This window comes from Leishmania martiniquensis, chromosome 32, assembly GCF_017916325.1.
Source record: "Leishmania martiniquensis isolate LSCM1 chromosome 32, whole genome shotgun sequence".
Taxonomy (NCBI): domain Eukaryota; phylum Euglenozoa; class Kinetoplastea; order Trypanosomatida; family Trypanosomatidae; genus Leishmania; species Leishmania martiniquensis.
The window spans coordinates 409,523-422,778 of NC_090167.1; the positions used below are offsets into that span (position 1 = coordinate 409,523).

Below are 13,256 nucleotides of genomic sequence, written 5' to 3' on the forward strand. Positions count from 1 at the left end.
TCTTCGCCTTCAGTGGTGGCCGCACACACACACACACACGGTTATGCGGTTACCGCTGAAATACATGGATGCATGACTGACCTTACATACGCAGTCACGGCTTGGTTCATCAAGCCGGCCGGTTATCCGGCAGGAGGCCCGAGCCTTGACTTCGCATATCAAAAAAAAAAACAGAAACAAATAGTCTGACTCGAGACGGAGAAATGGATGAGATGGGCTGAAATGTGGTGGGGATCCTGTGGTCAGGGTGCCCTCCCTCCACTCCAGTACGAGTCGCCTATGGGTTGAAGAGCCATGCTGTCAGTGCGAGGAGCGCAGGTCCGTCTATCCTCTCCCTATCTCCCTGTGCACGTCCAACATGTTTTATGAGAGCGTCCGCCACAGGTCAGGCGACGAGGGGGAGTGGGGGGGGCGGTGTAGCGTCCTCGAAACTGGATGGACGACTTCCACAGACCCTTTTTTTCCTACAACCCTTTCTCTGTAGCTCCACAGACTGATAACGGGTGCACTGAAGGCTCTTGTTAGCACCGAGGAAAACATCGACGCGCTCAGTCCATGCATGGCGCGTCTTTGCACCTGTGAACCCTTTCAGGCTAGAGACTCTGGTTGACGATGACGTCCTCGAGCCGAGCAAGCGGCCCTGTTTTGGTTCCACCGTCGAATTTCGCCATGGTGGAGGATGGCATTTACCGCAGCGCCTACCCCACCGAGGCAAACGTGTTGTACCTTCGCCATATCGGCATCACACATATCGTGCTTCTCTCCATTGAGCAGCTGCCGGGCCCGGTAAAGCGCTTGCTGGGGTCCGAGGTGACCGGGAGGGCCGCCAGCAGCTGCCTTACCCGTGGGCCCATTCGCATCATGGATATTGTCGATATGCACACGTGGTGCATGGATGGGTCGAATAGCGGGGATGACTTTAGCCGCCGTGACGTTACGCGAGCCTTGGACTTTGCGGTGGACCGGCGCTGGCACCCGGTGCTGTTCTCCTGCCCTCTTGGCGAGTTGCAAACGAATGTGTTGATCGGCTGCATGCGCCGCTACCAACACTGGGCTCTCTCGTCCATCTTCAGCGAGTGTGAACTGTACAAGACGGTGTGTCACTCTCTGCGGCAGTCAATACTCCTCTTTATCGAATCCTGGGACCCCGCCGACCATCCCATCAGTGCAGTGAACGTGCAGTACCGGAACCGTGAAATGATGGCGCGGGAGCGCTTACGGGCGCAGAAAGAGCGCCGGAGGCTCCGGTGCGCTGGGCTTGCGGCGGACGGCAGCCGCAACCGTACTAACAGGCTAGGCTCCGTGGAGGACACCGCAGACGAGGAGGAAGAGGAGGCGATACCGAGCGGGACGAGTGACATGCTCGAGAAGAACTCTCAAGACGGCAAGCATAGTAGCACGGTTTCCTCTTTGCAGCGGGCACAAAGTGAGGTGAGCGTCGCATCGACGCCGCCGGCAATGGACTTGAAGGTATTGGGCCCAGACGCGGCGCTGATTTCCACAAGCGGACAGCGCCCGCCAATGATGGTGCGCCGTGCTGCTGCGGCACGAATCCGCGAGCTGCAGGAGCAACAGCTTCATAATCAAGCCTCTGCGAGTGAAACAGTGGAGCATGCGAGCTATGCGCAGGTAGAAGAGAGCAAGGTGGCCGGCGTAATGTGGGCTGAGTGGTACCTCGAGGCTCTTCGTGTGGCAGAGGACCTAAAAGCGCGCACATGCCGTTCGCTGACCTTGCGCTACGGCACTCTCGATGAGCCCTTGGGAGCCGAGCTCCCCCCACCGCATGTGCTCTACGCCAACGCGCGCAATCCGCCAGCGCTCGATGCCCGTTCCACCTTCACCAAGGAATCCATCGTGGAAGAGGATGATGACTAGTGTGTGCCGGGTGTTGGCATGAGTCTCTCGGTTCTTCTCTTACACGTGCTCGCGCGTGGGTTGCCGCGAGTACGGCGACACAGATGAAGTCACACCACGATGGATACGGAAGGTTGTGACGGAGGAGAGGGGCAGAGCGCTCTGGGGCGGTGTTTCACGATCGGCGCTCTCGTTGCATGCACGGAAGGTGAGAGGGGGTGTGGGGCGGGGGCAACCCGCCGGCTCGCCTCTGTTTCTTGTGCCCTTGCACTTGTGCCGTTGGCCAGCGTTCTCGACAGGGTAGGACGATCCCGTGCTCACCTTTTGGAGCGCTCCGATTGTCCTGATGTACCACAGGCAGGAGCGCCCGACCTGCCGTCTTGGCGAAAACAAGGGCGCAGCGCGTGTGGGGGCGAGATGTGACTGTTGTTTGGTGAGCTCGTCGCTTTTGAACTGAAGGGCTGAACCTCCCTATATCCCCCTGTGGCTTCTCTCCCTTGTACAGTTGCTCGGGTCTTTGGGGTGCTATGCCACGTGCTGGAGCCATTCTCTTGGTTATTCGAGGTGTTCGCTAAGATGGAGCGCAACTGCCTCCTCCAATTACGTGTCGCGCACAGTAAGCCGGGACAAACATCCCGACTGAGACGCATGCTCATTCTGCTTGTGCTGCGAGAGTCCTCCTCTGCATGGGCTACGGTCGCTTTTCAGTACCTTCGAATGCATAAGTGTCGATGTCTGCTACCCTCAATGCTATTGTGACCCGTTTCCACTCCCCCTTCACTTTTCTTATCAAACACGCCTTCACCTCACTTCTTGGTGCCTGCTCCGCGACTCATCGTCTACGGTTGCCTCGCTTCCACTGATGCCGTCACACACTCTCTGCGTTACACAAAGACAGGAGCTTCTCTCGATTGCATCTTCAGCGGCGGCAGCCAGAAGCCTGCCTCGAAGAGTGCCTGCTGTTGATACCCGGCCAATGCACGCAGGAACGCCTTCGAAGAGCTGATAGATACACAGATACTGGAGACCTAGATCGAGGCGCACTGACACAGTCCGCCACACTCACGCCGCCTCCTTTCTCTCTTTCTTTCTCGCTCTCGCTCTCCGTATCTTCGTTTGCGGGCGATTGATCGTTGGCCGAAGGGGTAGTGGAGATCCTTCGCACAAGCGGCGAAAGGAGGTCACCCATCGTAAGAGAGTGAAGAGTGCCGTTGAGCAGGCGGCTGCTCTACCGTAGCTGTGAGCGGGTGTCATGCATGTGTCTCTTCTAGCTGCAGAGAGGTCAGGCTATCGGACGTCCAGTTGGACGGATTGAGAACCGACGCGTCGAGGCATCTCTCCCTCTTTTAGTTTTGGGTTTGTGCTTGATAAGGGAGAGGGGGGAGAAGGCGTTGGCTGTATTCCCTTCCAGAGGCGGAAAGTAAGAAGAAGATTATACAGTTTTTTTTTTAACTTTTTCCCGGGCGAACGGAGGAGAGGGTGGAGGCAGGCGGTAGCCGCATTTTTCTCTCCGTATGTGTGTCGCTTCTCTTTTTTCTTTTTTTGTTGTTCACAGAAGCACGCGTGGGACTCTCTAAGCTCCAGGCCGCGCTTTTCATCTGTCTGTGTATTTCGTAGTCGAACCGTTTGCGCTCTTCGCGACGGGGGGCCGTAAGTCCTCACCTTCCTATCCACAACACCTTGTCTCACTTGTTCGCTAGCATTGTTTCTTTTTTTCTTTGTGTGTGTGGTGGTCCCTTTTTTCTTCTTCAGCGCGCTGCCGCGCACACCTTCCAAAAAGGTCGGGTTAGTCAACTACTGCGGCGGTTCACGCACAGAAAATCTGTCAACCGTGCAGGAAGCATGCGTCCAAAGCGTCCGCTCCGCAACTCGGGGCCGTGCTTTGACCTCACCGGCCTCATGGATCATGCAGCCCCTGAGCTGCAGGTGCAGCAAAAGAATGAGCAGGAGCTCAGTAAGTTCTTCATTGACGTCGATGACAATACCGTCTCGCCAATGATCACGACAGACCCGAGCTTCGGCGCGGCAAGCATTGTCAGCCTATCGAACAACACCTCCACTGCCGACTTGACGGCGGAGACAGGACGCAGCGCGTTGTCAGAAAAAAAGGCGAGAAGCAGTGGAGAACAAGGTACCGCACCTAGTGGCTCCGGTTGCTCTTCGCCGCCGATGGTGTCGGCTCGAAGTGAAGCCAAGTTCATTCACGTCAATAACACCAACATCTTTGTACTGATCGACGGGATTTCCATGTTCGTGGAGGGAAAGAGCACGTTCACTGGGACAGAGGATGCTCGACTGCTGGTGGAACGACTGCGGCAAAAGAAGCTCGCCCGTTCTGTGGACACGGTTCAGGAGGCCATTTTGAACATAGAAATGTCGGCCGACCGCGGTGCCCGAGAGGAGACCGCTGCATCGTTACCGAGTGCCCCCTCTGGGTCGCCCGTGGTGGCAGCAGCAGCAGCATCCCCAACGCACTTCGGCATGGGGTCTTCCCTTATCGGCATGCCGCCGCTGCAGAAGGCCATCGAAACGACGCCGCTGTCAGTGCCGCTGCCGCTCCCGAAGTCGGCCACCATCGAGAATCCGTGGGCATCACTGTTCGAGGACGCCACGGTGCCATCTGTCTCGCCGCTCTTCCGTACATTTTACGCAAAGTCTCTCTGCAGCACCACCAGCGGCGGCTTTTCGCATGCGCAGGGCACACTGCCGTGCGAGGGTGCCACGTCAGCAACACCAGTGACAACGGCGTCTCCTGCCACCGGAACTACCCCGACATCCGTGTTTTCGCCGACGAATGGCTTTGGCACCGCTGCCCGCCTGCAGAGCTCTCTCAGCTTCTCTAGTCTGCTCCATCAGGACAGCTCGTCGTCTCTTCTGTCACTGACCTCGGGAGCCGGCCACCGCCATGGCGGGCACGCCAGCCGCAGTGCCGGGACGCGGCGGTCAAAGCCGCTTACAGCGGAGGAGATCGGCCGCAGCAACTGCTCACTTGACATGGACGAGGTAGTGATTGAGGACATGATTGGGAAAGGCACTCAGGGGACGGTGTTCCGTGTTCGCGTGGATGGCAAGGTGTACGCGCTGAAGTGCATGAACATTGACGAGGCGATGAATGCCACGAACAACGTGGAGCGACAGGGGCGCAAGAAAGGGCTGGTGAAAGAACTGACGATGATCACGCTGCAGCGCTCGCGCCCACCGCCCGTGTTCCTCATGCAGATGTTCAACGCAGTGGCCTCCTTGGACGCGGAAAAGAAGCAGCTTAGCGTCCTGCTTGAGCTCATGTCCTTCACCGTGGAGAACCTCAAACAAATGGTCTCGCGCATACCTGGCGAGGAGCTGATGCGCGTCACACAGTCGACGTTTCGGAGCTACATGTCGGGCGACCCGTCCGCGAAGCAGGGAATGAGGGATTGTGCCAAGGACCAGCTTCTCTACGGCTCCCCACGGCATGCCCTAGGCCGCAGCACGTACAGGGAGCCGGCCGCGTGGGAGAAGAACGTGAAGCGAGAGACATCGATGCCGGAGGTGCTACTCTCCATGCTGGCGCACGACGTTCTAATGGGGCTGAATGAGCTGCACACGGATTACTCGATCGTGCACTGTGATCTGAAGCCTGCGAACGTGCTGCTCTGCTATGACCAGAAAAAATTCAAACTGGCGGACTTTGGTTGCGGCTGTGTCATGGAGGACGGGCAGCGCGTTGAGCGGCGGGGTATGGACCTCGGCACCATCCTCTACAAGGCACCAGAGAGATTCTCGGCGAACATTTTGCACCGCATCCACGACGATGGGGCCGGCGAGGCAGTGGTTTTCACGGCCAAGGCTGACGTGTGGTCACTAGGCATCATGTTAATGGAGTTGGCGGCTGGCGTTCACCCCTGCGATCAGTTCAAGTCTGATTTCTGGAACTACAGCAGTATGTTGAAACTGTCCAAGATGAACAAGCCGCTCAACTGGTCCGAGGCGTTTCACGACTTCATTCTTCGCAGTGTCTGTGTAGATGTGCCCATGCGGTGGTCTGTGCAGCAGCTCCTCAAGCACCCTTTCATCGTCAAGTTCAACCACGTGCCGCGCGAGAAACTGAAACAGTTCGTGCAGCGCTTGGAGGCCGACAGCAAGACCTTCCACAAGCGCCAGCAGAGCGAGTTGCTCAGGGAGCAGATTCTGCTCAGCACAACGCGCCGGCACAAGGATACGTTTCAGCTGCAGAGCAAGAAAATGTGGTCAGCGTACACCGCCTACCTGAAGCATGCACCGCCCACCAAGGACCAAACCATTTTTCCAGAGCTTCGTCGCACGTAACGCAAGTGACGCAGGCGGGTGTGGGCACAGGTGTCGCGGTACCCGCTGAGGCTGTGGAGAGAGGGGGGCGGGACGGTTCGGTGAGCAGAGCAGGAGGACCCGCACCGGTGTCGTTTTCTCTTTTTTTCTGCGTTTGTGTCGAGGTGAAAGGGCAATACGGCTCTATGCCCGCAATAGCAATCGCACACGTGCGATTCACTTCGTCTTTAAGTCTGTGCCTGGGAGGGACGCTCTGTTTCCGTGGTCATCTCCTCTTCGCTTCATCTTTTCCCCCTTCTCGAGCGGCCGACTGTCGGATGTCTCTCCTCAGCTCCCTCCCTTTTTCTCCCCCTGCTCCTCCGCACGGCCCTCGCTGCTTCTCGAGTCGCTCATGGTGAAGTCGGTCTTTCAGGACGGCGGCGTGGCGGTACGCACAGACGTATACCCACAGCTTTGCGCGTTATTGAAAGACAATAAGCGAAAGACGCCGAGTGAATGAGGCGCGCCTTGGACTACGGCCGTTTGCTCTCCTCTGTCGCGCATATTTTTGTGCCTTCGGGGACCGGATGGGGGGAGAGGGTAGACGGATGCGTACAGGAGGGGAGGGGCGCTATCGTCGAGGCATGCACTGGGAAGAGAGGAGGGATTAATGATGCGAGTGAAGTGGAAGCACTGACGGCAGCAGCAGCAACAGCAGCTGGTGCGACAGACACTTATGCGTGTGTGAGAGAGAGAGGTGGCGGAGCCATCATTCGTGAGAGGACTGTTTTTCTCTATGCCGCTTACGTGCCGCTGTCGCCTCCTCCTCTTTCCCTCCCCCTTCTTTGCCTCTCTCTTCGAATCGAAGCCAATCACCATCACTGCCTTCGCGAGAAACGTCACTCCAAGGAGGGGGACGGGGAAGGGATCGCTGCGGTATGAATGAAAGTAGCCCATACCCCCAGCGATGCAGGACGCAGGCAAGGAAAGCATAGAGCCCATCATGGTTGTCGGCACGAGCGCACCACACCGCCGCGAGATCGCACAAGTCCACTTTGGCGCTGCCTATGACCTGGTGTACCTATCGCCTGACATAGACGAGAAACAAATTCGCGATTCAGACCCGTATACGCTGACCCATGCGATTGCGCATGCCAAGATGGAAGAGCTTCGAGCCAAAGTTGCGCGCGACACTGACTTGCAGCGTCGTATCCTTCAGCGACCGGGCAGCGTTGCGGTAACCTTTGACCAGGTTATCAACTTCCACGGTGAGATTCGCGAGAAGCCGGAGTCGAAAGAGCAAGCGGTATCCTTCATCAAGTCCTATTCAAGCAACGATCTGGGCACTGTCATGACCACTGTTTTGTTCGACTTCGAAACAGGGAAGCAGGTATCCATGCCCAACACCACCCGCACCTTCTACGGGGAAATTTCGGATGAGGCAGTTGCTCGCGTTGTCGAGCGCGGCACATGCATGCACGCGGCTGGAGGATTTGTGGTGGAGGATGCCGATATGAAGCGCTGCGAGATCAAGATAGACCCTGGGACCGAGGAGGAGGTGCGCGGCTTTTGCGTGAAGTCTGTCCGCGCTCTCCTGGCGGACGTACACCGCTCGTAAGTGCGCTGTCACCGATACAGGGGCCGAAAGATGTGGATGAATACGCCGTCACGAGGCCGACGCCAGGCTGCGGACCAGCGGCGCGTGGCGCTTCCTCACCCTCTCCGCGAGTTCATCGCCAAAGAGCACACCTTCGCTTCACATATCCTTCACACCGACTGACAGGCCCTTTTTTGTCCCAGTCAACTATCACTTTCTTCGATGGAGTGGTTCCTCATTCCTTGAATTGCTCTCCTACCCTCGGAAGCTGCAAGTTGCGGCTGAGGGCGTATCGCCGGCACGGAGAGGACAGTGAGGCGAAAGAATCACCTCAGACGTCCTAATAGTGGAAGCCAATCGATGCCGACATCCTTGGGTGCCCCACTAGGATCCGCAGGACGGGTTTGGGTAGAGGCGTGCGCCTGACGCCGCTACCGTTGGCTCTCCTTCTCCACTTCTCTTCAACGGCCGCGTATAGGTCGAAACGAGCGGCTGCCAATCATTTTTCTTTGTGTGTGTTTCGCTGGTTATCCATATGGTGGAGGCCACGCTCACCATGGGTCTGCCGCATTCTTCGTCACCTTCCCCAGCAGACACATCCTCTCTCTTCATCTCCCCATCAACCTCATCCTTCACCTTGTTGGCATACCGAGGCGCGCCGCCACGTCGCACTGCCACAGCAGCACTTGGAGTACGTGGGCACTGGTCGTTTCGATTTCCCCTGCACTTATTAGGCATACAAACGCATAAAGCGCGTCTCCTCCGCTCCCCTTGCACGCGCTGCCGCGTATGCATTCACTTCTCAGAACGTTTCAAAATGTTGTGGAGCTCGGGGAGGAGGAGGAGTCGCGCGGAGCATCGGCTCCCTATCAGCCCGGTGACTTACGCGAGCAATCGGACCCTGGGGTGCTGAAGCAGCACATTTCCACGCTCACCCAGAAACTGGCCCGCCAGGCGCAATCCTACGAAGAGCTAAGAAGAGAGAGCATCTCTATGGAAAAAGAGTTGACCCGTGTCCGCCTCCGCTTCGTCGCAGCACGGAAGCTGTGGGAGTGCACTAACGAGAGCCTCGAGCGCGCCATTCAGAATTTAGTCGAGTATGAACTTTTTGGCGCCGCTTCGCCCCCTTCTCTGAAGACCAGCACGGCGTCCGCCAGCAGCTCGGGCAAGCTTTCGCCCAGTCCTGCGAGCAGCTCCTTGCCTCATGCCACCTACATTGCTTCTCTGCGCGAGCAGGTACAGCAGCTAAAGGAAATGGTGATGCGAACCATCGAGGAGCAGAGCCAGCTGCGAAGTGAGAAACAATACGAAGAGGCTCAGCGAGTGCTGCGTGCGAATGGCCTGTTGGACTCGCTCCTCGATGCTGAGGTGCGCGTGGCGCTGCAGAAACTTGTGGCTCACTGGAGCAGTGAGCGCGCCAGCTACGAGTCGGTTATAGAAAGGCTGGAGGTGAGCGTGTCAAAGCACGCCGAGCGCGAGGCCTTGCTGAGTGACTGTGTGAAACAAGAGCAGGAGCGTTGCGCAGAGGCGACGGCGCAAAAATCCGCTGCGGAGTCTGAAGAGCTACGACGCTTGCGCAACGAGCTTGCGAAGTGGCAACGTGGAGAGCGCGCCACCGTCGAGAATGGGCCCGTGGACTTGCCCGGGTCTTGTGACACTGTCAACCGGACCCCCGCATCGGCCACCTCGCACACCGCTGGCGGCCATGAGCAAGACGCGAGTCCGGCACCACACGACCTCACAACGGCGAGCCACTTTGCGTCGCAAAGGGGTACAGGCGCGAATGACAGCACCGGTGCAGCACTAAAAGCAGACCGCGCAGGAGGGTCTGCCGTCGGTGAAAGCGCATTGAACAAATCGAGCGCCTGCGCCGCGACTGCAGTGCCCGCGATGAGGCGCTCGACAACCTCTATCGGGACAACCGCTCTCTACAAGAGGCGGTGCAGCACGCTGAGTCTCGCCTGCGCGCAAGTGAGGCGGAGCTTCAGGGGCGTCAAAAACAGATGGAGCAGCTAGCGGAGAAGCTTTCTAGTGAGCAGCGCCGGGTGAAGCAACTGGAAGAGGAGAACAGGCAAGGGGTTGTGAACGAAGAGAAATTCCACGAGCAAATTATGCAGCTGCGCCGGGCGCTGAGCGCCGCAGTCGCCGGACAAGCCCCTCTGTCGGATCGCAACGGGTTGGTCACAGGCTTATCTATTCCGCAACTAGCTCCGGGGCGTGTGAAGCAGCTCTTCAACACCTCACTGCTGGAGCATTGCACCGCACACGAAAAGGCCGGAAGCTGGGACGGTTGGGCGCAGGAGGCAGCTCGTTGGTTGAAGGATTGGAAAGGGTACGCAATGGCGCCTCGAGCACCTCAAGTGCACAATGGGTCAAGTACAACTCACGTCCGAGGAAGCGGAGTCTCACGCCGACTCCCCCGTGCGCTGCTCTTTCTCAGCGGCATTCTCGCAATGCTGATGCTGTCTTATATGCTCTTCACGTTTGTAGATGCTGCCCGAGCAGCCAGACGATCACGTGAAGCGGCATAGCGACGCCCACGTTCGGCTCCCTTTTTCTCTTCGCCAGCTTCTATCTGCCCGCTTTGGAGGACTGTGGGTAGCTCTGAGCTGGTGCGCTTGTGTGTCTGCTCGGCACCTGGGGCTCTTTGATCAGCCATGCACCTTTTCGTTGCTGTGCTCCCGTCCGTGATGAGGCCAGGCGGCACTTCTCTGGACGCGGCATCTCGAGGGCCTCGTTTCCAACTTCCTCTCTCCGCACGAGACGGGAAGCTCTTTTTTGTCTCTGCAAACGGTCAACCGCTGCTCGTGGCAACACGGGGTCAAGTACCTATGACCGAGCGAAAGGGAAAGCGCTCACAGCTACTCACAATGACGTGTTAGTCCTGGACGGCGTGGCGCCGCACCGACCTCCGGTAGTGAGCACGGCAAAGCTATTCCTATGCTGAGCAGAGTGTCAGCGTAACTCGATCGCATCTCCTCCGCCCCTTGGACTACCTGCTGGCGTGTGCGAGTGGATCTCTGTGGGAAGGGGGAAGGGGACGTGAGAGACGGAGCCATACGAGGTGAATGCACCACGCGTCCGCCGGCAATTATGGGAACGGCTGAGAATCCGAAAGGTTTGAGCTGGCGGCCGCGGTCAGGTAACTGAGCGAGTTCACGGCTGGCACAGGTGTCAACCGCTGCCTGACGCCACCACGTCATGTGTCCTACTGTGAGGCCGGCAGTAAAGTGGCAACCGACTCGTCCCCAACGGTGGATTTGAACTCGCCGATGGTACAAACATTTTGTTGATTCTCTCTTCTTTGGCTTTCGCCAAGGGGATGTTTGACATTACCCATGTGAGCTTCCGGCGGCTGTGGCACACCTCACGCATTTCTTTCTTTCGAAAATGGTGTGCTTGTGTGGTTGTGTTCCTCATTGGGGAGGGGGGCAGTTTTTTTGACCTGCTCGTATCTAAGGCTGTGAGCCTTGCGCGTATTGTATACATGCATGCTGAGAAAGGTTTGTGTCTCTGAGTATGTGTGTGTGTGCTTGCCATTGGGGCGTGTCTGTGACTTCTACGGCAGCGTAAAGAGGACATCTCCTTTTTCACACTTGTACAGTTGACCCGCTGCTGTTTCGTTGTTAGCGGGGATCTCTTCTCCCCTCCCTACCCACAGACACGCACACACACACACAAAAGAATCTCAAATATTTCCCTTTTCCGCTCGCTGCTCATCGAGTCGCTCCGATATGAGTTCTCCAGATCTGCGCTCCAGTGGAGTGCACCGATGCGTCGCCTCGCAATCGCCTCCCTCCGCGGCTGAAAATCCTTTTCGTCTGCCTGCGCGTGGGCAAACACTCGGTGTTCGAGATGATCGCGACGGACGCAGACTCTTTCGGTATCGTCGAGGTGCGCGTAGCACCGTCTCGTGGCTGCCGGCCTTTCTTCTCTGGCGTATCTCAGCCTTGAGCGGCATACATTGCTCTCCGCCATACTCACTCTCACCTTTCCGCCTGCTCTTACCTTTCTACCCGTCCAATGGGCCTGCCAGATGCGTACAGAGAGCCGCGCATCACCCCTCATTACACAAGTCGCTCTGTCGAAACGTTTGTCCACAGCCGACAACCACCCCGCGCCATTGCACCTGAGGAGGCATACCGAGAGAAAGAGGAAGGGGAGGGGCAGAAACCGGGTATCGCGTTCCGCGCCGTCCGTGCCCAAGCACGCTCAGAGATTCTGAGCAAGTCGTAACGGAAGATACATCAAGGGGCGCGATCATCGGCGCCTTTCTTTAGAGGTTGCCGTCTCTTCGCTACTTGCGAGGTGACCAGAAGAGCGGCGCGCTCGCCAGAAAGCGACCATCCAAGATGGTTCTGGTGCTCGTGGTGGGCGACACGTGGGTGCCGCAGCGGGCCAGTGGTGTGCCGGAGGTATTTTGCAAGATGTTCTCGCCTGGGCGCATTCACAAGCTATTGATCACGGGTAGCATCGGCAGCAAGGAGATGTACGACTATTTGCGCACGATTGCGCCGGAGGTTCACTGCGTGACGAGCAGCGTTGACCGACAATGGACAGATCGCATGCCAGAGAGTGTCGTCTTGACGATAGAGGGCCTGAAGTTCGGACTCATTCACGGTCACCAAATACCAGTTGGTGACAAGGACGCATTAGCGGCCGTGCAGCGTGAGCTCGATGTGGATGTGCTGGTTTCGGGCTCTACACACCATTCAAAGTACTTTGAGTTCGATTCTCACCTCTTCGTCAACCCAGGCTCTCTTAGCGGCGCAGACACGGAGTGCGAGGTGAGTGTGGTGCCTTCCTTCATGCTGCTGGACATCCAAGACAAGTCTGTGGTCACCTTTATATACCAGTATCACCCGGAGGACGAAAGCAGCGGCGGAGCTGCTAGCGAAGAGACGGCCGCTGCGGGGGTGGTACCAGGCCTCAGGATCAAAAAGAAAGAATGGGTAAAGGAGTGATGATCTCGGGTATGGCACCTCCGTGTAGGACACGGCTCTCCCTCTGCTTGTCTCTCTCTGTCTCTCTGTGGTCTCTGCGGGCACACGGCTGCTACTGTGGATCTGTAGTCTTCATCTTGGTGGCGTGTCAGTTACTTGCATATCTTTACATGGAGGAGCTCGTTTCCTATAAGGTGCTGACTCAGAGACACATCAACAGGAGGGAGGAGGAGCGAGGGCATCTTCATTGCCGCAGCCATTTCTGCAGCTTGTGTTGATTGTGCCGCAGAATGAGAAAAAGCTTTGTGCGGAGACGGGCGTTCCGCTAAGATGGTGCCTCTACGGTAGCTCGTGGTGGTGGCGACCAAGACAGTTGGCCTTGCGAGTCGCACCCGTGCCCGCGCCCGCACCTGCCGACGAGCGCCAGGGTTTCGTCATGCGTCATAGATTCCTGGTCGTTATGTTGCACCGCCTCGCGAACGAAAACCGCCGACACGATACACTTCCCATCCGTCCCGTCTCCCTCACCACTCCCCCTTTTGCGGCTCTCTTCCCTTCTCCTCTGAATCCTCCTCCGGTCTACGCCCTCTCATCCCGGC

General features: G+C 57.7%; 5 protein-coding genes across 5 annotated transcripts; all 5 read left to right on the top strand.

Moving 5' to 3' along the window:
• Positions 1-612: 612 nt before the first annotated feature.
• Positions 613-1,875, top strand: LSCM1_01745 (uncharacterized protein; the record flags this gene model as incomplete). The annotated part of the gene is made up of 1 exon (XM_067319345.1): positions 613-1,875. The coding sequence occupies one exon, from the start codon at positions 613-615 to the stop codon at positions 1,873-1,875; it is 1,263 nt and encodes a 420-aa protein (XP_067175894.1).
• A 1,821-nt stretch (positions 1,876-3,696) lies between these two features.
• Positions 3,697-6,159, top strand: LSCM1_01746 (uncharacterized protein; the record flags this gene model as incomplete). The annotated part of the gene is made up of 1 exon (XM_067319346.1): positions 3,697-6,159. One exon carries the CDS (start codon positions 3,697-3,699, stop codon positions 6,157-6,159), a length of 2,463 nt encoding a protein of 820 aa, XP_067175895.1.
• Positions 6,160-7,120: 961 nt separating this feature from the next.
• Positions 7,121-7,735, top strand: LSCM1_01747 (uncharacterized protein; the record flags this gene model as incomplete). The annotated part of the gene is made up of 1 exon (XM_067319347.1): positions 7,121-7,735. One exon carries the CDS (start codon positions 7,121-7,123, stop codon positions 7,733-7,735), a length of 615 nt encoding a protein of 204 aa, XP_067175896.1.
• Positions 7,736-8,503: 768 nt separating this feature from the next.
• On the top strand, positions 8,504-9,730 carry LSCM1_01748 (uncharacterized protein; the record flags this gene model as incomplete). The annotated part of the gene is made up of 1 exon (XM_067319348.1): positions 8,504-9,730. One exon carries the CDS (start codon positions 8,504-8,506, stop codon positions 9,728-9,730), a length of 1,227 nt encoding a protein of 408 aa, XP_067175897.1.
• A 2,336-nt stretch (positions 9,731-12,066) lies between these two features.
• On the top strand, positions 12,067-12,678 carry LSCM1_01749 (uncharacterized protein; the record flags this gene model as incomplete). Its single annotated transcript, XM_067319349.1, has 1 exon — positions 12,067-12,678. One exon carries the CDS (start codon positions 12,067-12,069, stop codon positions 12,676-12,678), a length of 612 nt encoding a protein of 203 aa, XP_067175898.1.
• Between the last annotated feature and the right edge of the window lie 578 nt (positions 12,679-13,256).